The sequence below is a fragment of the Callorhinchus milii genome, unplaced genomic scaffold (genome assembly GCF_018977255.1).
Source record: "Callorhinchus milii isolate IMCB2004 unplaced genomic scaffold, IMCB_Cmil_1.0 Scaffold20, whole genome shotgun sequence".
Classification (NCBI taxonomy): domain Eukaryota; kingdom Metazoa; phylum Chordata; class Chondrichthyes; order Chimaeriformes; family Callorhinchidae; genus Callorhinchus; species Callorhinchus milii.
The window spans coordinates 8,934,116-8,960,897 of record NW_024704761.1 but is presented as its reverse complement, the minus strand read 5'-3'; the positions used below and the strand labels follow the sequence as shown (position 1 = coordinate 8,960,897).

Here is a 26,782-nt window from a genome sequence, read left to right as displayed (position 1 = left end):
GAGCTCCATCAGTTTAGAGTAAACCTAAATTGATTGACCTTGTTTGACTGGATGACAACAAAGTTAGAAGGTAGGGCGTAGTTTAATAGTTAATCTATAGGTTGAATGGTTGACGATTTTTAGGAACTGGTTTCTTCACATTCCTCTGCACAGGACCATGCTAGCCTTTGCTTTGTGCATTTAGCAGGCTTCCTTCCTGATGCAGTTTAGATGAATATTATGGATTGCACATTTTATGATATCATTCTGCATTTTCATGAACATGAAAGCTGGAATTGGATTCAGATTGGATTTGCACACCTCCATATATCTGGCATTTCTAACAAACTGAATCTAATTTAACCAAATAGCACTAACATTGGAAACCATCCCAACCCATTCTATTGTTTGCTATCCTTTTTTCTCCTGGAAAAAAAGAACGTTTCCCTGCAAAAGACAACAAATGGTAACCATTTCTAAGGTTTTCATTTTAAGTCATTTTCCATGCCTTTTAGTTGCTTCTCTGGTGTTTACACAGGGTCATCCCCAACATCATCTCAGAACGCCACGCTGCCTTCATCTAGTGCCTGGTCCTTCAGTGCCTCTGGCTACACTAGCTCTTTCAGCAGCTCTGCATCTTCACCTAATACTGCAGGTAGGGATCCTTCTGCTTCCATTGCTAACCATACTGAAGTTCTGAGCGCAAAGCCACATTTTCTCAAGTTGGTAAGGTACTGCCCAGTGTGCAACTGAACCGTACTGAACAGGTCCAAGTATTCAGTCCGTGGTCTGTGCTGAACTAGTTAATCTCCGCTGGGTACTAATTAGTCTTGGTCCCCCAGGTTAGGGAGGGCAAGAATCAGGCACATTTTTCATTTCTGATCAGTATCACATTTACCACTGTTACCAAGTGTGCATATTTGGCATAATTATACTCTCGGGTTGCATCTTCTAATGTTTTTGTCTGTGGATACCAGTTAAAGTGGATTTCAGATAAATTCTTCTGTATGACAATCCAATGGAGGAAAGATAATCCTAGCTGATCAGTTTCTTAAACCTATAAGAAACATTTCACTGAGAATTCATCCTCCATGAAAAATACTCATTGATTCATTATGTAACTTTTTTTCTTTTCATTTCAAGGTTCGAAAACCAAGTAGAAACCCTAAACTCTTTCAGGTCCTGAGACAAAATGTGTAGATTTACCGAGGACCGCAGTGTTGTATTGGTGTGCTAAGCAACATAACAGAATCAAATAATAAAACACAAGATGTTCCATTGTTACATATAAAATATTAAAAACTAATCCCACAGAGGGGTAATTATGCAAGTTAGCTGCTCCTCGGCCTATAAGTGAACTGATGTACAAAAACAGTATTAATATTACAGCCTGCTCGTCTCGCAAAGGGCCTGAGTTCAATTCCTGGTCGAGACAGAACCTTAGGCAAGTGTCCTTACTCCACACGCTTCTCTTTACCTAGCAGTAAGTAGGAACCCTGCTTTTAGACAATTTGGCAGATTGTTTTCCGGGGGTAATAATCCCTCTCAAAACAAAAAATAATTGCTGACTCAGTCCACGACTGTTTTTGGGACACTGCTGTGTGTAATTGGCTGTCGCTGTTCGCCCACAAAATATACATTCAATCCACTTTATAGAATATTCTGAGAAGTGCTTTGAGATGTGTCAATGGCGTGACAAGGCACTATATTAAAAGCAATAATTATTATTATGATTATTAATAGCTCTCCCTTGTGGGAAGATCCCTATCGATGGAGCTTTCCTTAGACATCCTGGCTAAAATCAGCATAAATTTAATGGAGATGTCAATATTTGTTCTTACTACCTTTTTTTTAAACATTTGGCAAAACCTCTTTTTAACATGTGACTAAACTAAATAGTTTGATTTGAGTGCTACAGGTCAGTCACCTGTTGCTTTCGCTTGTGCTGATTAATAATGAGCATTTGCTATATCATTTTGCATTTCCCAACATCTGTTTTGCACATTGGTAACATTTCACTTTGGAAAAACATCAATTCAGACAATTGTTTAGAGGCAAATACATTCAGTAATGCAGCGTTTTCTGAATGGTTGTGAGATATACATTTCTGGAGGTAAAAGCCATATTTCGACCAAGAATTTGTTCTCGAATCACATAAATCACCTCAGTAAAAATAAAGTTACTGCTTAGGGTGTTATGGTTATGCATGTGGAAGTATTGCACATTAATACAAATAGGTTTTAAAAATAATAATTAATGCATTTGATATTGTGCCTTATGACGCCTTCGAGACGTCTCAAAGCGCTTCACAGAATACACTGTGAAATGTAGTGACTGTATTTTGTGGATGAAACATGGCATCAGTGTGCATTGCTTTGAGTCTTTGCATCACATTTTAGTGGTGCATCATTCTGAATGTGCAAATGACATTTGAAGAGACGAGCGGTTGGTATTACTATGCTAATGCCATCAGAGTCCACCAGTGAAAAAAGTAACAAATCAACCAGAATTCGAGGTGCAGTAACGGTTCTACCCAGGATGGAAAGGCTGACATTCCGAAGAATCCTCACTGCAGAAAGAATACCATGAAGGAAGGAAAAAGAAAAGTGAGAAAAATAAAATTCACATATTTGGACAACCAGAAAACAAATTACTGGTAAATATTGAGTAGAAAAGTCTGATTACTATACAAGTTCTCTCATGCCAACAAAATTCTGTACAAGAACAATAGCAAAACATATAGTGTGCTGATCAAGCAATTATATTTTATGAATAATTTGGAACTTAGGGGAAGAAACTAATATACTTTCATTTTTTTTCAGGTTTTTCAAGAATCCTGTCTGTTTTCCAACTGCGTCTTGTCTAATTGCACAGTGTTCTTTAGCTTGAGCATGTTAGTGTTCACGTGAGCAGACTGGCATTAAGCAAGTCTCTATCCTGCAGATCTGCTAATGCAGACCGCTCAGTCTTGCCTCACAGAAAACTATTGAAGATTGAATTCCAGGAGACAGGTCTTCAAAAACTCAGCATTGTACACTTTTGGTTCTTAATGCATTTTTCACAAACCTGGAGCATTTGCAAACTTTTTTAATGGACTTTTTTCTTCTCACAATTCAGAGGGTTCTCCCTCTGGAGTAGGTACCAGCGTCTGTGTTAAGAAGAAGGCATCAGATATTAAGAGCTATTTCTAATAAACATGTTGTGCTGTCGTCTGCTGGATTCCATTGTGTGTTTTCATTGCCAATAATGTGTGCTGTTTATTATTGTACATTACCATAATGTAAAAATCTCCTTCCGGAAGTAGATTTCAGTCATTCTTTTCCAATCGAATGATTTACCTCCTACTGAAAGGTTAATTTTGCTTATCAGCAATTGCAGCATTGGCCAGCCGGTAAAAGCATTTACCTTGAGGAAATGAACAAAGCTATGGCCAACATTTTTAGGAGCTCGGGTTAATACAGGGCTTCATCATAAATCCAGAGCACAGTGAATGTGATCAGATATTCAAAGCAGTATGGAATTAATTGATCAGTTTAGCCTAACATTGGAGGTTTAGAGGTCATTTTACAGGATTTTTTTTATTGCAATGTGAAGAGCACAGAGGCAAGAAAGTAAATAGTTGCCATATATTTATAAGCAATGCCCATGCCTCTGATGGAATTTGTTTGTGGCGTTTGTAGATTAAAGCCATCTAGTGGACATAATTTGGATTTTCAGAAATTATATAATCTTGATAAAAGTTCTGCCAGCGAGTCTTTAAAAGAAGTTTAGTCAGCTGGCCTCAGAACAAGCTTGGCCTCAGAAAAGTGAAGCCCATAAAAACAACTGACATTTCAGTGCTGCGAATTAAAACCTACTTCTGTAGTCTTTTTATATTGAATTAACTGAATTAGAAATACTTAACAGAGGTTGTATCAATTTTAGAAAGGATTTGCACTTTTAAATTAAAAAGGATTTTCAGTGCTCAAAGGAAAAATCTAAAGGTGCCTTTGCTTATTGAGCTGTGAATGTTCCGAAAGGATAATGTACCTGAAATTTTACAGAAGAGTTGTTTCTAACGGAAGATATATTTTTCTTCAATTCCAGCTAAATTGACAGATAAATCCACTTGGTCACCTGGGCCCATCACCCAATCTCAAGCATCACTATCGCACGAATTGTGGAAAGTGCCGCTAGGATCCAAAAACACTAGGCCTCCGCCAGGTCTAACCAACACCAAGCCATCACCATCCTGGGGTGTCAATTCATTAGGACTTGTCTCAAGCTGGCCAAGCTCTTATTCCTCCAGTAAGATCGACGTTTATATTTTTTACACTGCCCTTTGCCGTTTTCCCCAATGCACACAAGGAATTTACTGCTTTCTTGCTGAACGGTGGCATCAGAAGTTAAGATATCCATAGCAAAGAGTAGTACTACTTTGGGTGGAACCGCTTCCTCAGTGAAAGAAATTGATTTACAACTTCAGAGAGGGAAAAAGTCATGGATCTGGAACTGCAAAGTTGGTGAAACTTTTGACAAAAGTGAAATCTCACCAAAGTAAAATTTCACAGTTAGACTCGGTGCGTCAGATAAGTGGGGTCAGTTTTCAAAATTCATCTTTAAAATTCAAACTACAGCAGAAAGATTAACACTGATGTTTTTCCATAATTATTAAAATAAATTTGTAATTCTCCCCCCTTTTGTTCTTTTTTTCCCCCTCCGCTTCGCAGATCGATTGAAAATCGTAGAGAAGGGTTGCTTTGATTTGGACCTGTATTCAACTCTGTCCACTGTTAAATTAAATGTGAAAATCTCACTGTCTTTAAGTTGAGATCCAAACTTTTCAGAAGAACAAACTTCTATTTTCAAACAGTTGGCTAGCGTACATAAAACAAAGTTGAACACTGTCGTTTCAGTGATTTAGATGAATGATTATGTATTAACACTTATTGCAGATTCTGCTTGGAGCACTGACAGCTCAGGAAGGAACAATAGCTGGCTGGTTCTCCGAAATCTTACACCCCAGGTAAATCGTGTATCCGCATGTGGTTTGGGGGATTGCTGTTGTAATTTGCCTACAACTGTCACTACACCTGAGATGAAATCAGCATGTGAAGCACTTCAGAGATGTTTTGAGTGAAGTTATACCATATCAGATGGACACATTGTTTGTTTATTTATTTATGTTGTGATATTTTTGCTACAGATTGACGGTTCAACCCTGCGGACTTTGTGCATGCAGCATGGTCCATTGATTACATTCCACCTGAACTTGACCCAAGGAAATGCTGTGGTTCGCTACAGTTCCAAGGAAGAAGCAGCTAAGGCCCAGAAATCGCTGCACATGTAAGCTTACGACATGAGTTTATTTATCCTAGGTTCATATGAACATTTCCGTTTAGAATGTACAAGAATGAATAGTACTTGGCTCAGTGGAAGCACTCTCACCTCTGAGTCAGAAGGTGGTGCCCTTCAGCCTCGCTCTCCTATTTGCCCCCCTCCATTTGCCCCCTTCAAGCATTCTGGGACACTACCTCAAGTAAAGGGCGCTATATAAATGCAAGTTGTTGTAGTTGTTTGGCATAGTGGCCGGCTGCACGTTTCTTGCCCCCTCCACCCCACCTTCAGTGGCCAAGCCTACAGCCACTTATACTACTAACCTTTAGAACTCCCTCTGCCTCACACCCCTCTCTGTCTGTCTTTGAAAGTATCCAAATAAAACCCTACCTTTTCGATTGTACTAAAAGTTGTACCACTCACAGAATATGTTTCATACGTAATTCAGGAAATGTGATTCTCCCAGAGGGTAGAGTTCATAATCCTCGCCTTCAAGGGATCCTCCACGGCATTGCCCCTCCCTTTCTCTGCAACTGCTGATCCATTGTCATCCTGGAGGCAAACAACAATCCAAAGACGCTGTTTTCCACCGTCCATCACCTCCTCTGTGCACCCCCCCAGTCCCCCTCTATTCTCACGTCAAACACCAAGTGCGAAGATGTCCTAGACTTCTTTGCCTCAAAAATTGAAAACATCCTCTTAGCTGCATCGTTCTCCCCCCTCATGTCCCCATTCCACCCCACCAAGACCATCCACACTACCTTCTCACTCGCATGGTTTGAGTCCTTAACCAACCGCCTCTATGTCATCTCGGCAAATGGTTTATCTTCCTGCCCCCGCCCAATCACCTATGGGGTACCCCAAGGCTCCATCTTTGGCCTCTTCCTTATCTTCTTTCCTTATCCACATGCTCCCTCTGGGCGATGTCATCCGCAGACATGGGGTAAACTTGCACATGTATGTAGATGACACACAAATCTACCTTGCCTCCGAACGTACCTTACCCCAAATGCAGCCGAAACCCCCGTGGATGCTTTTGTCACCTCCCGCTTGGATTACTCCAACGCACTCCTTGCCGGTCACCCCAGCTTCACCATTCACAAGATCCAGCTCATTCAAAACTCTGCCGCCCGCCTGCTGACCCGAATTAAGCTCCATACCCACATCTCACCAGTTCAGACCCAGGCTCCACTGGGTCCCCATCACCGAACGGATCGACTTCCAAGGTCCTCACACTCGTGTTCAAATCCCTTCACTTCCTGAAACCTCCCTCCCTCTCCGATCTCCTCACTCCCCAATCCACCGTCCGGTGCCTCCGCTCGACCTGCACTGGCCTCCTGCTCGTCACTCGCACCCTCTGCCCCACCATTGAAGGTCATCCTTTCAGCCACTGAGCCGCAAAACTCTGGAACGCTCTCCCTCAATCCCTCCGCCTTGCCCCCTTTCTCCCCTCTTTCAAGCCCTGAAAACTTTCCTGTTCGACCGTGGTGACAGCCACCTCCCCCTCCCGGCTCGGAATCAGGCTCCTCCACTGTTAAGCGCTCTGAGACACTGCCCTGCGTGGAGTGTGCTATATAAGTGCAAGTTATTGTTGTTGATTCTGTATCAACCCGTTCGCTCCCTCCTCTCAGCAGTCCTGCTCCACGCCCCCCGTCCGGCCCAGCCCACCATCGGCAGTTGGGCCTTCAGCCTTTCTGCCCCCACCCTTTGGAACTTCTTCCCACTTTCCCTTCGTTTCGCTCCCCCCCTTGCCTCCTTCAAGGCATGTTTCAAAACCCTCCTCTTCGACCTTCGGCCACCCTCCCTGCCTTCCACCCTCCCCGATCCCAACCCCCCCAGCTCGGATCCTAATCCCTGACTGTCCAGGCCCTTGGGAAGTCCTCCCGACGTGAAAAGCGTGGTACGAATGTAATTTTGTGTTGCGCTTCTCTCAAGTGCTTGTAAATTCTCTGCTTTGTTCGAGTCTCAAGCATCTTGTTATTTGTATTGTGCAGGTGCGTTCTGGGAAACACTACCATTCTCGCTGAATTTGCCAGTGATGAGGAAGTTAACCGTTTCTTTGCACAAGCTCAATCACTGACACAGACCTCGAGCTGGCAGTCCAATACAGGAAACAATCAGAGCCGACTTGGGTCAACCAACAACTCCCATGGATTGGTTCGCAATGATCTGGGTCACTGGAATACTACAGCCCTGAGTGGGAAAGGAAACAGCGACTTGCTGTGGAGCGGTGTCCCCCAGTACTCCAGCAGTTTGTGGGGACCTCCTAATGGCGATGACGGCAGAGTAATGGGCAGCCCGACTCCTATAAACACCTTACTCCCTGTTGACCTTCTCAGTGGAGAGTCAATGTAAAGGAAAAAAAAACAATGAAGTGATCTTGTGGAGCTAACAATCAGCACTAAAACAACCTGACTTTGAACATCATTTTGACCACAACCTTTTTTGGTTTGTAAGGGGAGGGGACATGGGAATTCTACTTTTGTGAGCCTGGGTTTAGTATGCACATTGCCCTTGCTTTCTTTGTTTTGTTTGATCCCAAAAACATATCAACACAAATACTTGAATCAAGCAGGCCAATAACGAAATGTGAAAACCGTCTAATTTACACTTCCGAGATGTTGTCATCACAAATAGGCTCAAACAAAAGTTTATTGTGTGTGTGTGTGTGTGTCCGTGTGTGTGTGTGTGTCTATGTGTGTGTTGGTGCAGAAGTATGCGCGAGTGTGTGTGAAATCAGTGTGATTTTTTTTGTTTCTTTATACAGTATATGCTTTTATTTGCTTGTCGGTCAAATTATTAGCTTCTAACTTTGCACTGAGTATCTGCGGCCCCTCCAGCTAATCTTACAAAGGGGGCCAGCAGCAATTCATGTGTAAATGTTTACTCAAGGACGCTCTTAAACAGTGTGAGCTCTGGAGATAATGTGTATACCTACCTTTAGTGGCTTTTTTGTGGACTAATGCAAGAGAATTATTACAGGAGTATTGCACCAATTTTCTTTCAGAGTATAAAATTAAAAAAAGATTTAAAAAAAAATTTAAAAAAATTAAATATGCTCTAGTTGAACTGTGGCCATAGCTACACAACAGAGTGGAACCCTCCCTGCAAGCAGGAATGGGAAGCACTTGGACTGGATATTTTTGTGACTGATTCGGAGGTGCCTGTGTTTCGGTATCCTCCTGTTTACAAACTTTACAGAACTTCGAAAAAAGGAAAAAAAGAAGAAAAAAAAAGGACAGTTACTCTTCCATCAAAACCTATTTTCAGAATGAAGATATGCTACTTCAGAGCTCTGGGAATGAACAGTGTTGTATTTTTTTTGGCCATTGTTGTGTATTTTTTTTTCCTTTGTAAATTTTGCTCACTTTCTTGCACACAGTGGATGATGTCTCAGGAAGGCCTGAATTTTCCGAGGAGCTACTCCACGCCATTTCATGTATTTTAACCCAACTTCTAGCACTGAAGAAAAGAAGAAAATACCTGTTTATTCTGTAGCAGTTACTTATTTACCAAATAATGGACACAACAATGTTTGAAGAGTGCTTTATGAAATGCTTTATGTTTTAAAACAAATCAATGCTTTTGATTGTGTTAAGAGACAATTGACAAACATACCACAGGGTATGTTACTGTATAAACTCTCCTTGTCCCAGCCTGCTTGGATCAGGTAACTTGTGCATTATCTTTGAATAGGTTTTTATTGGTTTTATCAAGCTGGTTTGTTGCAAGGAAAAAAGCTGGTGTAAAAGAGGATCATGAACTATGCACAAATGGGTTCAAGACTTTGTTTTTCTCCTGAGTTTTAGTAGAGTGTATTTACTTGTTTCTTCTCAGAGGGTATTTACATCTCATTGCCATTATGTATATTCCAAGCCGAAAATAGTCTTGAGTTGTAGAAAAAGCTTGAATTTAAGAGATCTGGGGAGGGGAGGGAGCGGAGGTCTTTATTAGTTTAAATTTTGCCTTTGAATTACAAATGTCTGTAATCCAACATTTTTTTTAAAAGAATCGGTGGCTTTTAACGTTTTTTCCTCATAGAATGTGATTGTAAAAGACATGCACAGAAAAATTGCTTTCTCGAACTACGGAGCTTCTTGAGAACTATTAATGAATTGCAGTTTGTTTTTTTCCTGGCCTTTGAACAAGATTGTTAATGCATTATTTGTTTGAAATGAAGGATGTCTTCAGACTTCTGTCATTTTTTTTGCTGAGCGTGCTCAAAAAATACAATGTATTGTGAGCGATCTGTTTTCCTGCTCTACTTGCTGTTGACCGTCAAGATAGCAGATCACCGTGGTGTATTGCATTCATTGAACACGCTCACTTGACTGAGTTAGCCCCGTTTGACTTACAAAAGACATTGCTAAGTCAATGCGGCTCTGAAACATTAACTGTTGAAATCTTAAAATTGCACCAGAAACAAACCTCTTAAAGCAATTGTACATCAAAGCTTATATACATATACACACTTTAAAATTTATTGTACTGTTTATGTTGTATATCTTTCACAATGCTTATCCCAAATTAAACTGACTAGTGAACCATTCCATGAGTTTAATAACCTGGTCTGGTACCAGTGAGTATGTGTATTTGCAATTTATAATCACCCAATGGCAGGTTAGGTGCTGTCTCGGCAAACCCCCCCCCCCCTCCCCACCCCCAGCCCAGGAGCAGTGTAGAACTACAAATGACACCAGCATTCCTACTCGGTATAATGAGAGCGTAAAGGTACTGCTACTGTCAGCCCCGAGATGCCATTGCAAGTCTCTTGAAGAGGTTTGTCTGCACCTCTTGCAAAGGGCAGGCAGTTTGTTTCAGGTTTCAGTGCACATTGTGAAATTTGACTAACCTAACCTGCCAAATGAATCCTTTTGGAGGTTTGTTCATCCTGTAACCTTGTGTTGAAGAATTAGATTTGCTGTACTGTATAAATGACAGGCTTTTGTATATATATATTCTAAGTAGGGTTCAAATTCAGTTAATTGAATTGTTATGTCAAAGCACTGTTTGTAGTCTGAAACATAAACAAAGTTGCTCACTTTTAAATGCAGTTTCAGAGCCCAGTGTAAGTGTTAAATGTGGGGATGAGATATCAGATGTTAATGCCACCTACAGCACTAAGTGAAATTTGTTTGGGGGGGAAAAGAAATTAAAACTTGTCAAAAGTTTTACTTTTAAGATATCAAAGCACAAATAGCCACATTAAATGCAAAACGAAAGGACAATTTTGTTTGGAAAAGGCACAGGCATTTTTTTTTCAGGTGAAACATTGATGCATTTGAACTTTTAACGTTGATTTGGATTCAACCGATTGTAAGTAAACCAGTTTGATTCAATTGTTTCCTTTAATTGAGTCTTTTCCTGTCTCGTGTTTGTTTGTGCCAGAACTGGGGAAGGGAGACAGACATGGTGCAAACCCAAGCATTCTGAAGTGGCAAACATTGTGCATACTTTGTGTGCATCAGATATTCATCCAAATCAAGTTCTCACCTTGTGACGTTTGAAAAAACATTTTCTTTTTTGCTGTTACAGTATGTATTATTGAGTCATCAATGAATAAAAGATTATGCCTCCACCTGCTTTTTCTCTTTGGATTTCCCGTTGCTGCATTTTATAGCAGGAAATCTTTCAGCGCGGGGAAAAATGAACCATATTTTGCAATTCAGTGTTAAATTGTGGAAGTTTAAGAAATATCATCTGATCTAATCATAATAAAAATAATAATCCTTGCATTTGATATAGCGCCTTATCGCGTCTTTGAGTCTTCTGAAGCGCTTCACAAAAGATACAATCAATTCACTATATTTTGTGGGCAAAACAAGGCAGCCAATTGCGCACTGCAGTGCCCCACACAGTTGTGGATTGAGTGACCAAATTATTATTGTTTTGAAGGAATTATTAACCCCGGAAAAAGTGATCCGGCAATCAACTAACAACTGGGTTCTTGAGTCCACAACCTTCCAACTCGGGCAAGATGAAGTGCTACAAACTGAGCCAGGGTAATGCCTTCAGGTTTATTCCCAATGCGAACGAACGTAATGCCAACAAACCGAGCTAGACTCCGATGCCATAACTGACTGTCTGATTAACTCCCAAAAGTCTCCAATACCCCCTTCAGATTTCCTGCTTCCACTGTTCCTAACATTCACAAAAGACAGCTTTTCCTGTGGATGCTTATAATTCTCTTTGCCCGTTGTGTATTGACTCAGTACATATTTGCTCTGAGACACTAGCCTGCGTGGAGGGCGCTATATAAGTGCAAGTTGTTGTATTTTAGTTGAAATCCATCATAATTAGTTGTTTAAGTAACAGCCCCAAGCTAAATACTCGTTTGAGTTTCTGTGTAAATATTTGCTCAGGATCACAGCACAACAACTATGACTCATTTAGGTCAGAGATAGTTGGTTTCTTATTCTATTTCAACTTTTGATTCATACGCTGTTTCCTGCTCATTCTGGATTTCAGCTTTAGCCTCAATTAACTGACTGTCATGGGAATCAAGAAATTAAAATTAACAGGATTATTCAGCAACAAATTCAATTCATTCTCTTTGAGATTTAAATATTCAAGATGTGGAACATGTGAGATGCAGTTTGAGTCTCAATGATATGAAGATCAAGGGATTTGCAATAAAAAACAAGGCATTTCATTGCCTAAGGGGGATTGCATTACATGGTAATTTAATGGAAAATAATTAGCTGCAGAAAATACATATACAATCCGCGAAAGGAAGTTTTCCCCCAATGGAAAGAGCTTATTAGAGGGACAACTAGCATTTATTCTGAAGTTAATTCTTCACATAAATACATCTTAAATTATTTAAATAAATTGAGATCTCATTAAAAAAAACTCCATATGAATGACTGCCTAAATGCTGTTTCATAAGAGTTCAGTGTTTTATTCACTAATGTTCAAATATACTTTTAGCACTTTAAGAACAACAACAATATTAAAAGTGTTTGCAAGTTAGCAATATCCGTCTCCACAGATACAAATTCAAATAATGACCAAAAAGAGCATATACAAAAGCATATACGAAACAGTTCAAGGATACAATCCATCAACAGCAACAACTTGCATTCATATAACGCCCTTCACTTTGGAACTCGTCTCAGAATGCTTGAGTTGACGGTTCTCCAGACAATTCTCCAAATAAAATTGAGTATTCAAATGGAGAAGTAACATTATTGTCATTTACCAAGAGAGCATACAGGGGTCGAAATATTGTAGTTTGTTTGGTAAATGTTATAAATGATCAAACTTTGATTTACAATAAAAGAAACCCAGTGACGTCAGGTGCATAGCTCATGAGAGGACAAAATACAGTCACTCCACTTTACAGTAAATTCTGTAAAGCGCTTTGAGATGTCTTCGCAAAGGGAAACAGACAGGTACTAGGTGAGAGGGCAAGAAGGTGGCAGGTGGAGTATAACGTGGGGAAGTGTGAAGTTATTCACCTAGATAGTAAAAATAGAAAAGCAGATTATTTTCTAGAGGGAGAGACAATGTAGCGTTAATGTTCAGAGGGATTTGGGTGTCCTTGTACACCAGTCACAAAAAGGTACTATGCAGGTACAGCAAGCAACTAGGAAGGCGAATGCCATGTTGGCATTCGTTGCAAAAGGGTTAAGAGTTCAGGAGTAGGGAAGTCTTGCTGCAGTTGTATAAGACCTTGGTGAGACCGCACCTAGAATATTGTGTGCAGTTTTGCTCTCCTTATTTAAGAAAGGACATACTCGCCTTAGAGGGGGTGCAGCATAGATTCACTGGTTGGTTCCTGGGATGAGGGGTTGACCTTCGAGGAGAGGTTGAGTAATCTAGGCCTATATTCTCTAGAATATAGAAAAATTATAGAAACCTATAAGATTCTTAAAAGTCTTAACAAGGTAGATGCCGTGAGACTGTTTCCCCTGGTTGGAGAATCTAAAACTAGGGCTCATAGTCTCAAGATTAAGGCTCAGCCTTTTCGAACTGAGTTGAGGAATCATTTCTTCGCTCCGAGGGTAGTGAATTTGTGGAATTATCTGTCCCAGAAGGCTGTGGATGCTCAGTCCTTGAACATGTTCAAGACTGAGGTTGATAGATTTCTAAAGGATAATAATAATAATCCTTGCATTTGATATTGCGCTTTTCACGTCGGGAGGACGTCCCAAAGCGCTTCACAGAACACACTGTAAAGTGAATTGACTGTATATTTGTGGGCGAACGCGGCAGCCAATTGCGCACAGCAGTGTCCCACAAACAGTCGTAGATTGAAAATGACCAATTTATTATTATTTTTTGTTTTTTGGAGGGATTATTATTAGGCTCTGTGTGGAGTAAGGAAACTTGCCCAAGGTTTCGCCCTCTGCCTGGAATTGAACTCAGGTCTCTCACTTGCAAAGCGAGTGCTCTAACCACTGAGCTACAGGACTCCACAAATAGATAGAAGGATAGAAGGATTAAGGGATATGGGGATAGGGCGGGTAAATGGAATTAGGTTAGAAGATCAGCCACTACCCTTATTAAATAGCAGGGTAGGCTCAAGGGGTCGAATGACCTACTCCTGCTCCTACATCTTATGGTCTCAATGACGGGATAAGGCGCGATATCAAATGAAAGGATTATTATGATGTCGTTGGGACTGTGGTGCATTTGGCTTCATTCCAACTGTGTGATTTGGTAGAATTCTTGCCTCATAAGAGTCAAAAAGTTGTGTATTTCAACCCCATTGTTGGGATTTTGAGCTCATATTCCAGGGTGATACTTCGCAGTGTTAGGACGAGCCCTGCATTGTTGGATGAGTGCTCCTTGAATGAGATGTTAAACCAAGGTTCTGTCTTGTCTGTTCAGGTGGACGTTAAAGGTCCCCAGGTACCAGTCGAAAGGAGAGGGGACTTTGTGCCAGTGGCCATTGATCTTTCAGGTAAAATTGATCTTTAAACAATAACAACAACTTGCATTTATATAGCACCCCCTCGTGCAGGATCGCGTCCCAGAGCCCTTGACAGTGGTGGAGCACTTTTTAAAAAAAATTGCGGGACATTGTGTGCAAATTGGCTGTGTGCACGCTTCACAGTAAATGCTGTGAATCGCTTTGAGATGGTTTGACAAGGTGATGAGGTGCTGTGTCAAAGGCAAAGGTTATTTTTAAATTACATTTGGAGCTACCGTTGCAGAAGGCTACCAGATGACACTAATTCTCCTCACTGAGATGTTGGCGCATATATTTTACCGGAACTTAAAATGATTTCTCCGTTCTACTAGGCTTTCTACACGCACCACCGTTGTTTCAATGTGGTCGGTTTATTTACCAACACTTCAACCACCCCGTGGTTCCTTTTTGTGCAATCGAAACTGTGATCGAACACACAAGAAGCCGTCAAAAGGGGGCACTAAGAAAGCATTTTTTAAAATGGGTATTATTTGAATAGAAAAAACTACAAATTGCTCGCATTCTGCTCGGGGAAGACCGAGATCTGTTCGTCTCAGCTAATGAAGCGATCAGAGTTTTAAGAGTCACAGCAAAAGCTTTGCCCACAAAATGTACCCTTTACGCTACGTTCCTGGAAGCGCTTTGAGATGTCTCGAAGACGCGATGAGGCGCTATAATCGAGACGCAAGGATTATTATTATTTTAGAAATGAGTAGTATTTAACAACCACAACAGCCACTTGAGTTTGCACAGCGCCTCTCGCGCAGGGCGGAGTTCCAGAGCGTTTTAAAACATGAACCGCCTGAGAAACAATGGCTGAATAATGTTTGAGGTTGCTTTTGGTATGTGAGAATATCAAACTATCTAAAATATGATAATGAGTACAAACGACTCCTCCCCTCTCCCCGACAGCAGCAGAAAAAATTCTGTCCCAAGTCACTTGCCATTAAAAAGTGTCAACAGATTATACTGTATACGATGGGTGCAGTGTATGGAATGTGCTTTTAAGTCCCAGTTACCCCAAATAACTCAACACAAAACATTTGCTTTGGTTTAGTGTCGTTTTTTTGCTGAAAGGATTCGCTCTCGCCAACTCTGTTAAACATTGCAGCACCGTAACGAATGGCACAGTTTTCCTGTCGCCGACCTGATTTCGTAGTTTCAAAGTTTCTCATTAAAGTTTGCAGACCTTATGTGGTGGCGATACTTTGGGTGAACACGAGACACTCGGATTGCCACAAAGTAAAAGGCATTCGCCTAAAGTCGAGCGGTGTGTTGCTTTATGAAGTGGGTAAGAAATCCTTCCTTACAGGATCAGCCTGTTTAACCCGTTCATTCATTGAACCGCAGTAAGATTCCTGGGGTCACCTCACCTCACCCACTCACCACGAGGCTTGTAAGCACAAATAAATCCTAACGATTTCCACTCAAATGGAATAAAATCCAAGTGGACATTTCGAGAGTGCCTTTCATGTCGATAGAAGGCTCTTCTCGACAGTCCTGGCCTGGCACCGAGCTGGTGCGGCCGAGGAGGGGAGTTTCGGTCAGTGTCCTGGCCAACAATCTTTCTAGTAAAATTGGTAGCTGGGGCGGGAGTCGAAGAGGGGTGGAGTGGGCTCCAGGATGGGTGGGGTTCCAGAGAGTGGGAGCAGACAGGCTGAAAGCCCATCTTGGGAAAGGGAAGGGGAAATATAAGCGTTCTGGAACGCTACCCGGGTAGGTTGGTTGGGTATAAGGAGGTTGCAGAGGTGAGGTGGGGCAAGATGTATATAAGCAATTATTTGCAAAGATGCGCTTTCTTATTTGATATATTAATACAGCATTTCACTTGGTTTCCTAAGTCCCCGCCTGATATTTTACAACTTATCACCTACTTTACCACATGGTTTGTATTTGTGTTGACTGAACTAATTGTCTGTGATTATAGCAGAGTCACTGCAGTGAGAAGTGATGTGATGGAGAGAATAATAATAATAATTCTTGCATTTGATATAGGGCTTTTCACGTCGGGAGGACGTCCCAAAGCGCTTCACAGAACACACTGTAAAGTGAATTGACTGTATATTTGTGGGTGAACGCGGCAGCCAATTGCGCACAGCAATGTCCACAAACAGTCGTGGATTGAAAATGACCAATTTATTATTGGTTTTGGAGGGAGAATCCCGGTTTGCTGCAAGAATAAAATAATAATCCTTGCACTTGACACAGCGCCTTATCACGACTTTGAGACGTCTCAAAGCGCTTCACAGAATATATACCGTCAAGAGAATTCCCAGTTCGCTAGAGAGAGAGAGAGAGAAGTTTGAAACGTCTCGTGCAATTGTGCACTGTTCGGAAGAGAGAGAGGGAGAGAGACAAACAGCGGGGCGGAGAGTTTCGCTTGCAAGCAATTAACCCGTTTAACTAACAAAAAAAAGAAAAGGAACTCAAGGGAACTCAACGGACAAATGCAATAAATTGACATCCAGGCGGCTCTGGGGTGTGGAACTTTATTTAAAGCCTTTATAAAATAAATAACAAAATTGTGCATTCAGAACAACAATGTAAACAGCAATATTTGCTGACACGAGAGGACTGAGCGATGGATGGGACCAGGACTTGAGGCGACCCTTCTGGACGCCACAGTCTCGATCAGGGCAGGTCGATAATAAAAAATAATCTGCATTTCAACACACAGCGGGTTCAATGCAGAAGCAATCGATTTGCAGGGCACACACTTATTGCAGGTTTGACTTTAATGCTGACATCGATTTTGTTTTAAATAATATCCAATCCCTCCGTCGCATCAGCATCTTCGTTGATCAACTGCGGTGAAACGGGACGGGAAAAGGTTAATCACGAACAGATCCCTTCAAAAAAAAACACTTCTCCAAATGCTTCAGTTCCTCTTTCAAAGCACCGGGTCAAACACATCTGCTCCTATTTGGAGACAGGTGGGCGTTTTATTATGGTTATTATTATCATTATTATTCCTTTGCGAGACTCACACACTCACACACACACTCACTCACACATACACACTCTCACTCACACATACACACTCACTCACACTCATTCTCTGTTCTGATCAGTTCGAAAAAACAGCAAAAGTTCAGTCTTTTTTTGTTCTGATCTGAAGAAGCGAAACGGGAGTCTGTCTGGGGTTTGGGGGGAGAGAGGGGGAGACAGTGGGGTTGGAGTTGGGGGGAGAGGGGGAGACAGTGGGGTTGGAGTTGGGGGAGAGGGGGAGACAGTGGGGTTGGAGTTGGGGAGAGAGGGGGAGACAGTGGGGTTGGAGTTGGGGAGAGAGGGGGAGACAGTGGGGTTGGAGTTGGGGAGAGAGGGGGAGACAGTGGGGTTGGAGTTGGAGAGGGAGTAGTTGGTTGGGGGGTGGATTAATGAGACGATGGTTGGATCGAGGAGGAGAGGGAGATGATGATGATGATGATGGTGGTGGTGTTTGTTTGGGAAGGGATGAGGGGGTTGAGGAGGAGGATGATGAAGGTGGAGGAGGGGGTGAGGAGGAGGGGGAGGATGATGAAGGTGGAGGGGGTGAGGAGGGGGAGGATGATGAAGGTGGAGGAGGGGGTGAGGAGGAGGGGGAGGATGATGAAGGTGGAGGAGGGGGTGAGGAGGAGGGGGAGGATGATGAAGGTGGAGGAGGGGGTGAGGAGGAGGCGGGTGATGATGAAGGTGGAGAGGGTGAGGAGGGGGTGAGGAGGAGGAGGAGGATGATGAAGGTGGAGGAGGGGGTGAGGAGGAGGAGGGGGTTGAGGAGGAGGATGATGATGAAGGTGGAGGGCCTCTCTAGCACACGGTGCAGCTGTGGGTTTTGCCGGGGGTCGGGGGCGGGGTCGGGGGGGGGAGGGGCGGACCCGCGGGCGGGAAGGTCTCGCGCCGCCGCCGTTGCCGCCGTTGTTGTTGTTGTTGTTGTGGTTGTCGCGGGGCGGGGCTCAGGCGCTCGGGCAGCGGGACCCGAGGCCGCAGCAGCTCCCGGAACAGCTCGAGCACGTTCTCGTCGTCCTTGGCCGAGGCCTCCAGGTAGCGGCCGCGCCACTCCCGCTCCACCACCGCCGCCATGGCCTCCGCCCCGGGCACCCGCCGCCGCCCGGCCCGGTCCGTCTTGTTGCCGACCACCACGATGGGGGCGGCGGCGGCGGCGGCGGCGGACGGGTCGCGCCTGACGTCCACGATCTCCTGCCGGAGGCGCCCGACGGCGTCGAACGACTCGGCGTCGTCCACGGCGTAGACCAGCGCGAAGGCGTCGCTGTTCTGGATGGAGAGCTTCCTCATGGCGGGGAAGCAGTAGCTGCCGCCGCTGTCCATGATGTCCACCTGCACCGTCGCGCCGCCCACCGCGTACTCCCGGCGGTGCAGCTCGTCCACCGTCCGCCGGTACTGCGGCTCGAAGGTGTCGAGCAGGAAGCGGCGGATCAGCGACGTCTTCCCCACCCCCGCGGCCCCCAGGAACACCAGCCGCACCCGGGCCTTCCCGCCCACCGGCACCGCCGGCACCGGCACCGGCACCGCGGGCACCGGCACCGGCACCGGCATGGCGGGCCGGTCAGGGGCGGTGCGGGTCTCCGTGTCTCTCTCTCTCTGGGTGTGGGTGGGAGGGTGGGGGGGTATCTCTATGTCTCTGTGTGTGGGTGTCTGTCCCTGTGGGTGGGGTGGGGGGGGGTGTCTCTGTGTGTGTGGGTGTCTCTGTGTCGGTGTCTGTCCCTCTGGGTGTGTGGGTGTCTGTCCCTCTGTGTGTGGGGGTGTGTGTGGGGTGGGGAGGTATCTCTGTGTCTCTGTGTGGGTGTCTGTCCCTGTGTGTGGGTGTGTGTCCCTCTGGGGGTGTGGGGGGTATCTCTGTGTCTCTGTGTGGGTGTCTGTCCCTGTGTGTGGGTGTGTGTGTGGGTGTGTGTCCCTCTGGGGGTGTGGGGGGTATCTCTGTGTCTCTGTGTGGGTGTCTGTCCCTGTGTGTGGGTGTGTGTGTGGGTGTGTGACCCTCTGGGGGTGTGGGGGGTATCTCTGTGTCTCTGTGTGGGTGTCTGTCCCTGTGTGTGGGTGTGTGTGTGGGTGTGTGACCCTCTGGGGGTGTGGGGGGTATCTCTGTGTCTCTGTGTGTGTCGTTTCCCGTCTCCTTTCCAACTCTCTCACGGAGCTCCGTTTGAGTTTTTCTTCCCCACCAACAAATTCAGAGGGCGATGTTCTTCAGAGAGTTCGGTTTCCTTTCCTCCTCTTCCTCTCTCCGTCTCTCTCTCTCTCTCTCTGTTGTCCTCAGTCTCTCCCCCACTCGCTCTCCCGCAGAAGCGCTCCTCCAGCGGTCAGTGATGTCGCCCCGTGAGGCGTTGGGAGTTTGTGTTGAGTTCAATCCGTCTGTCTCTTGATGTTGCTGTGAAGGAGTGAGTGTGTTAGAGTCAGAGAGAGAGAGGGAGGGAGTGTGTTAGAGTCTGAGAGAGAGAGGGAGTGTGTTAGAGTCTGAGGGAGGGGCTGATGGAGGTGGTCTGTGGACCAGCACTGATGGTGGGACTCTCCTCCTCGCAGCTTTATGTGTAGCTGTGAGGAGGTGACGTGCCTTTGCTCTCATTCCCTCTCCAATCACAGTCTCCACCGAACCTCTCCTTGTGATAGAGCTCTGTGCTGCTGCTCACTCCCCTCTCCTCTCCCCCCTCCCCATCTCCTCTCCTTCCTCCCCCATCTCTCCTCTCATTCCTTCCCTCTCCTCTCCTCTCATTCCTTCCCTCTCCTCTCCTCTCATTCCTTCCCTCTCCTCTCCTCTCCTCTCCTCTCATTCCTTCCCTCTCCTCTCCTTCCCTCTCCTTTCCTTCCTTTCCTCTCCTCTCCTTCCTCCCCCATCTCTCCTCCCCTCCCCTCTCCTCCCCTCCCCTCTCCTCTCCTCCCCATCTCCTCCCCTCCCCTCTCCTCTCCTTCCTCGCCCATCTCCCCTCCCCTCTCCTCTCCTCCCCATCTTCTCTCCTCCCCTCTCCTCTCCTTCCCTCTCCTCTATTTCCTCTCCTCTCCCTCTCCTTCCTCTCCTCTCCTTCCTCCCCTCTACTCTCTCCCTCTCCTTCCTCCCTCACCCTCTCCTCTTTCCCACACAAGCTGATCAGACACTTCTGACTCACTTTCAAATTCAGAGTTATAGATAGATAGATAGATAGATAGATAGATAGATAGATAGATAGATAGATAGATAGATAGATAGATAGATAGATAGATAGATAGATAGATAGATAGATAGATAGATAGATAGATAGATAGATAGATGGATAGAAAGATAAATAGATAGATAGATAGATAGATAGATAGATAAGGAGTAAACTACTCACAATTTATCGCTCAAAGGGAAAAGGACTCAGTGACGAGTTATCAGGGCTTTGCTGTAATTAGTTGTACCCTTCAGTTAGTTTGGTGAGAAATCTGAAGAAACTTTCTTTGATGAACTGATGAAGGAAGATTTTCACGAAGGAGATCAAAGTTCAAGTGATTCACTGGTGACAGTGGGAGGAATGAAGGTTGTGTGTGCACTGAAGATGTATCATCTGAAGGAAGCTGCTGAATTTAGAAAGAAATCCTCAGCAAATGAGTGGATGGGGATAGAATAATAATTGCAGGAGATCATTAATGTGGAGAAAGCTTGAAGTGGGGGAGAGAGAGATCAGAGCCCTGGTTGGAACCCAAATGAACCCCCAAAAAAACCACAGGAGAAATAATATTACAGTGCAATTACATATTATCAGAGCGAATAGAATAATGTCAGGTGAAGTTGGAGTAAAAGACAAGTGCCCGATATCCGCAAGGTGCCTTGTTGTTTGTAATGCTTAAGTAACTAAGTCCCTTATAGCTGTGGAGGAAATCCAGACCGCCTACTTTCATGGAGTCATAGGAATGTCAGCACAAAAGTGGGCAGGTTTGTACACTGCGACTATTCTCCTGCTCGAACCTCCTACCAGCGCTATCGACTCTGCCAAAATCCCTATTCAAAATTCATTCCCTTAACTAATTCCCTTTTAAATGACATAATTGACTCAGTTTCAATAGCTTTTTAATGGGATGACCCCTCTGTGTGAAAACAAAAACCTTCTAATGTTCACCTTTCCGCTTCTGGTAAATAACCTGGAGTTGGTGCTCCTTTGCTGTGAATTCATTAACCGAAGGAAATAATCTCGCACTATTTACCCTCTCAAAACGTTGAAATTTCTTATTTAACGTGAACCTTAGCAGTAGTTGGAAATGTTATCATGGTACTAACTTGTCGTAATACCACCAGGCAGCCAATAACTATAGAGGCACCAAAACAATTTAGTGCGAGGAACAGCATCACCTCATTATGTACGTAAATGGGACTGAAAGGATTTCTCTTAAAACAGCCGGCACACATCCTGTCGAAAAACATTTTATTTTAAAATTAAAAGTCAGCCTAGACTGCGAATTCCCGACGTGGGGCTTGATCTCACAACAACAATAACAAAATTACATTTATAGAGCGCCTTTCACTTAGGGAGGACGTCCCAAAGCACTGAACAGTCAGGTGTTGGGGCACGCGCATGGGGGGAGTGGGGGGTGGTGTAGGGGTGAGGGAAGGCAGAGAGGTGGGAGGGAGACCGAAGGCACGGTCGAAGAGAAGGGTCTTGAGACCGGCCTTGAAGGAGGCGAGGGAGGAAGCGAGGCGAAGGGACTGTGGGATGGAGTTCCAGAGTGTGGAGGCAAAGAGGCTGATGGTAGGGTGGGGTGGACGGGAGACATGGAGCAGGCCAGAGCCTGATGAACGGAGGGAGCGGGCAGGTTGGCAGGGAGTCAGCAGGTCAGAGAGGTAGGAGGGGGCGAGGCCATGGATGGCCTTGAAGGTGAGGACGAGGATCTTGAACTCGATCCTCTGGGGGATGGGGAGCCGGTGGAGTCGGGCGAGGGTGGGAGTGATGGGGTCTGGTGCGTGAGAGTACACGAGCTGCAGAGTTTTGGATGATCAGCTTGTGAAGGGAAGAGTTGGGAAGGCCGATGAGGAGGGAGTTCCCGAAATCGAGCCTTGAAGTGACGAATGCGTGAGTGAGGGTTTCAGCAGCCTGAGGGGTGAGGCAGTGGCGGAGTCTGGCAATGTTGCGGAGGTGGTGGTGGGCAGTGCCGGTCATGGCGCGGATGTGGGGGAGAAAGGACAGTTCAGAGTCAAACAAGACACCCAGGTTCCTGACTGGCTTAGTGAGGTTGAGTGTGCAGCCGTGGAGGCTGATGCTGCGAGTGCCTGAGGTGCGGAGGCGCTGGCACGAACCAATCAGGTGGGCCTCGGTCTTGCTGACGTTGAGTTGGAGAAAGTTGTCCCTCGTCCAGGACTTGATGTCGGACAGGCAGTCGGTCAGGACGCCAGTAGTCCTGGAGTTCAGGGTGGAGGCAGAGAGATAGAATTGGGTGTCATCCGCATACATGTGGAAATTTACCCCATGTCTGTGGATGACGTCATCAAGGGGGAGCATGTAGAGGGTGAAGAGGGGACCGAGGACAGAGCCTTGAGGAATTCCGCACGAAACGGTGCAGAGGCTGGAGGAGAAACAGATGAAGTGGAGGCGGTGTGAAAGGTAGGACCTGAACCAGTCGAGGACAGAACCTTGAAGGTTGAGGTGGGAGGAGAGGTGGTGGAGGAGGATTGAGTGGTCCACGGTGTCAAAGGCGGTACGGAAACCTGTTTGCAAGGGTTCATGGAGGGAGTGAGAGGAGAGGAAAGAGCGAAGCTTCTGACTCAGAGCCAAGACTGAGCCGGACTGACATACAACAACAACAACAACAACTCGCATTTATATAGCACCCCCTCACACAGGGTAAAGACCCAGAGCACTTGATATCTGCCACAATGTGCAGAATCGGGTTCCACTGTTCTCAGATTGGAAGCCAATGGAAATGTCAGAAAAGATATCCTCAAAGGGGTAATCAATGAATTCGCAATTCTCCATTAAATAAAACATTGCCTAATCGAAACGGTAATCCTCTTTATGTTATGACAAGGATTAATGCCTCCCATCATATCATCATGGCCATATATACTCACCTCTCTCTGTCTGTGCTGTTTGTGCAAGAGAGATAAGAGGTAACGATCCAGAGCCAACTGATTCGATCTCGAGCAGTTAGAATCCCACAGTTCTTCTGAAGCAAAAAAAATCACACCCCACACGGATTACCGCAATGTTTGAGTAATCTGCAGTGAAGTTGGTAAATAAATGTAACACGTGCTGCTCTTAATCAACCAAAACCTCTCGCAGAGCTGCACAAAACAGTGCGTGAAGTAACTGCAGCATCGGGACTCGTTTCCAAAACATTACCGAGGTTCTCGAGTTATAATTTAAACGCTGTGATGCACTTCAATTGAATTAATTTGCCGTCAGCCATCTCTTGGTGTTTCTCAGATAAATGGAAAGATTCCCCCTGATCTCACCAGCGCACTCTACAGTCTATAAATCATCAGCCTGTGAAATTACTGTCTGAGACTGCACCCAGAACTGTATCCATGGAATTGGTCTAGTATATACACAGTCCAATTTATTAATGTACATGATGGAAAAGAATATACAGTTGGGTCGTGTAGCTCAGTGGTTCAAGCACTCGCCTCGCAAGCGAGAGACCTGGGTTCGATTCCCAGCAGGGTGAAACCTTGGGCAAGTTTCCTTACCCCACACACCTCTGTTTACCTAACAATAAATAGGAACCCGTATGTTAGTCAATTGAGGATCGCTTTTCCGGGGGGTAATAATTCCTTCAAAAAAATTAAAAAAATTGGTCACTTAATCCACGACTGTTTGTGGGACGTTGCTGTGCGCAATTGGCTGCTGCGTTCCGCCCCCAAAATATACAGTCAATTCACTTTACAGTATATTCTGTGAAGCGCTTTGAGACGTCTAGAAGACGTGATGAGGCGCTATATCAAATGCAAGGATTTTATTATTGTTATGATGATGTAAACAATAAAGGTATATATTATCCAATATAGTCATAGACACAAGGGCAATATTATCCCCCAGTGTACAATGGGATACCACTGACTGACTAAAAGGTACATTGACTTCACAGTCTAGACTTGCACTCCAACAACAACAACTTGCAGATGACTTGTTATTTGGGCACTTCCGGTTAAACTAGAAGATGGGCCCTTTTTGGACAACCTGGATACTGTACATATTGAGCAATCCTGTTGAGGAATATCATAAATTAAATCTCATTGGAAGAGACCGTGGGGGTGGGGTGGGGGGATGGGTTGACCGACCTTTCAGCCAGGAGATGTGCCCGGAGACGTGCGGAATGTAAAATGGAAGGATAAAAGGATAACTAACCTGAAACATGGACACAAAATCTCGGCGTAGGTTTTCAGCTAATGGAAATGTAAGCCTTATTTCTATCAGCGAGGTCACAAATACCCACCAATTCGGTCCAACTTTATTAAAATATGTTGATGAGGGATTACATTAGAAAGGCAGGATTTAGGTAACTTAAGGTCACTGTAAAAGCCGGGGTTTGCTGTCAGGATAAGATGCTGAGACAAACGTTATTATTAGCTCGGGAATTACTGAGGCGGCAACTGGAGCAGAGGACTCGAGTTTTAAGTCGACTGTTTTGCACAGTGTGGTACATCATGGAAAAAAAAACATACAAGTCATGTATATGAAGGCTGTTTAAATCCATGTACAGCTGCGCATTTCATCTCTTCCGTGAGAAGGGGATAATAGCCGGCAAAGAGCGGGTATAAAATTGTGATGCAATCGGCAGATTGAGAACCATTTAAATCCCTCCCCAAGAAACTCCTCTTCGACCGACTCTCCTTCCATCCCTGCCCTCCCCGATCCTGACCCCCAAATCCCTGACCGTCCAGCGCCTTGGGACGTCCTCCCAACACGAAAGGTGCTATAGAAATGTAATTTTGTATTGTAAAATCTTCCCCATAAGATTTGAGCAGTTCCCGGGCAGTCTTACATATCCCTTTGTGCTTCATACCTTGAGGTTCAGGTTGGGCTGTGCGCATTTGTATTTTTCGCCACCGTTAGCGACATTTCCAGTTGGCTTCCTACGTCCTGCTACCACAAGCCAAGTTTTGTTGCTTTTTTTTAATGTATGTGTTATGTTGCTACCGGCTAGTTTTGTCACTTACATTTTTGTCTTCCGATGTGGACGATGAGCTCACCCGACAGGACAGAATGCTGAGTGTTGTAATGTGGCAAATGAGGTAAGACAGCACCAAGAGAAACACCAGAGGTTCACAAGGTTATTGCTCGAGGGGTTTTTGTGGGATTGACGGTACACAGTGAAGTTTCAGTTTTTACTGCTGCCACAGGGAAATGAGACTTGTGTATCAAGGGTTCGCTTCACGGCTGTTTGTTGGACTTTGCTGTGTGCAAATTGGCTCCTGTGTTCGCCCACAAAATACACAGTCACGACACTTTTGCGGGTAATCCTGTGGAGCTCTTTGAGACCTCCCGTTGTGAAAGGCGCAATATCAAATGTAGTAAATTACAATGCTAAATTAGGATAAGTAGTAAACAGTGAGGAGGATAGCAGCAGACTGCAAGAGGACATTGACAGACTGGTGAAATGGGCAGACGCGTGGCAGAGTTTAATGTGGAGAAATCAAAGTGATGCATTTGGGAGGACGAATGAGGAGAGGCAATATAAGCTGATGGTACGATCATAAAGGGGGTGAAGGAACAGAGAGACCTGGGGTTCATATAAGTAAATCTTTGAAGGTGGCAGCACAGGAAGATAAAGCTGTTAAAAAGGCATACGGGATACTGGGCTTTATAAATAGGGGCATAGAATACAAAAGTCAGGAAGTTATGATGAACCTTTATAAAACACTGGTTAGGCCTCAGCGAGAGACTGTGTTCGGTTCTGGGCACCGCACGTTAGGAAGGATGTCAAGGCATTGGAGAGGGTACAAAGGAGATTTACCAGAATGGTACCAGGAATGAGGGACTTCAGTTATCAGGAGAGGCAGAGAAGCGAGGATTATTCTCCTTGGAGCAGACAAGGTTAAGAGGAGATTTAATAGAAGTTTTCAAAATTATGAGGGGGTTTGATAGGGTGAACGAGGAGAAACTATTTCCACTGGTGGGTGGGTCGGTAACCCAAGGGCACTGATTTAAAATAGTTGTTAAAAGAACCAGAGGGGAGGTGGGAGAAATTTTTTTACACTGCGAGTTGTTGGGATCTGGAATGCATTGCCTGAAAGGGTGGTAGAAGCCGATTCGATAACAACATTTAAGAGAAGTAGATAATTAATTGGGGAGGACAAGTTTGCAGTGCTATGGGGAGAGCGCGGGGGAGTGGGATTGATTTGGATAGCTCTTTTAAAGAGCCGGCACAGACTCGATGGGTCTAATGACCTCCTTCTGTGCTGTATAATTGTATGATTCGATGATGAGAATTGTTGCTATCATTATGTCGTCTTGACAATCTAGCCGAATTATATCATATAACTGTAATTGTATTCGTGTTATATTCAATGTGATTTTATCAATGTGTTGTTATCACGTGGCGTATTATTCCCCCAATGGAAAAGAATCGATCAAATTGTAATTTTTAAAAACAATGTATTCGATCATATGAGCCAACCTGATCAGTGCAAATAGA

At 44.6% G+C, this 26,782-nt stretch overlaps 1 protein-coding gene and 1 pseudogene across 1 annotated transcript in view; one reads left to right on the top strand and one right to left on the bottom strand.

Moving 5' to 3' along the window:
• Positions 1–10,873, top strand: part of tnrc6c1 (trinucleotide repeat containing adaptor 6C1) — a 197,339-nt gene extending 186,466 nt beyond the window's left edge. The window contains exons 23-27 of the mRNA XM_042342374.1: positions 518–634; positions 4,066–4,266; positions 4,914–4,984; positions 5,165–5,304; positions 7,290–10,873. Coding sequence (XP_042198308.1) covers positions 518–634; positions 4,066–4,266; positions 4,914–4,984; positions 5,165–5,304; positions 7,290–7,650 — 890 coding nt within the window. The 3' untranslated portion in view covers positions 7,651–10,873. The remainder of the gene's footprint in view (positions 1–517; positions 635–4,065; positions 4,267–4,913; positions 4,985–5,164; positions 5,305–7,289) is intronic.
• Positions 10,874–17,998: 7,125 nt separating this feature from the next.
• Positions 17,999–18,746, bottom strand: LOC103174527 (annotated as a pseudogene).
• Positions 18,747–26,782: the final 8,036 nt, after the last annotated feature.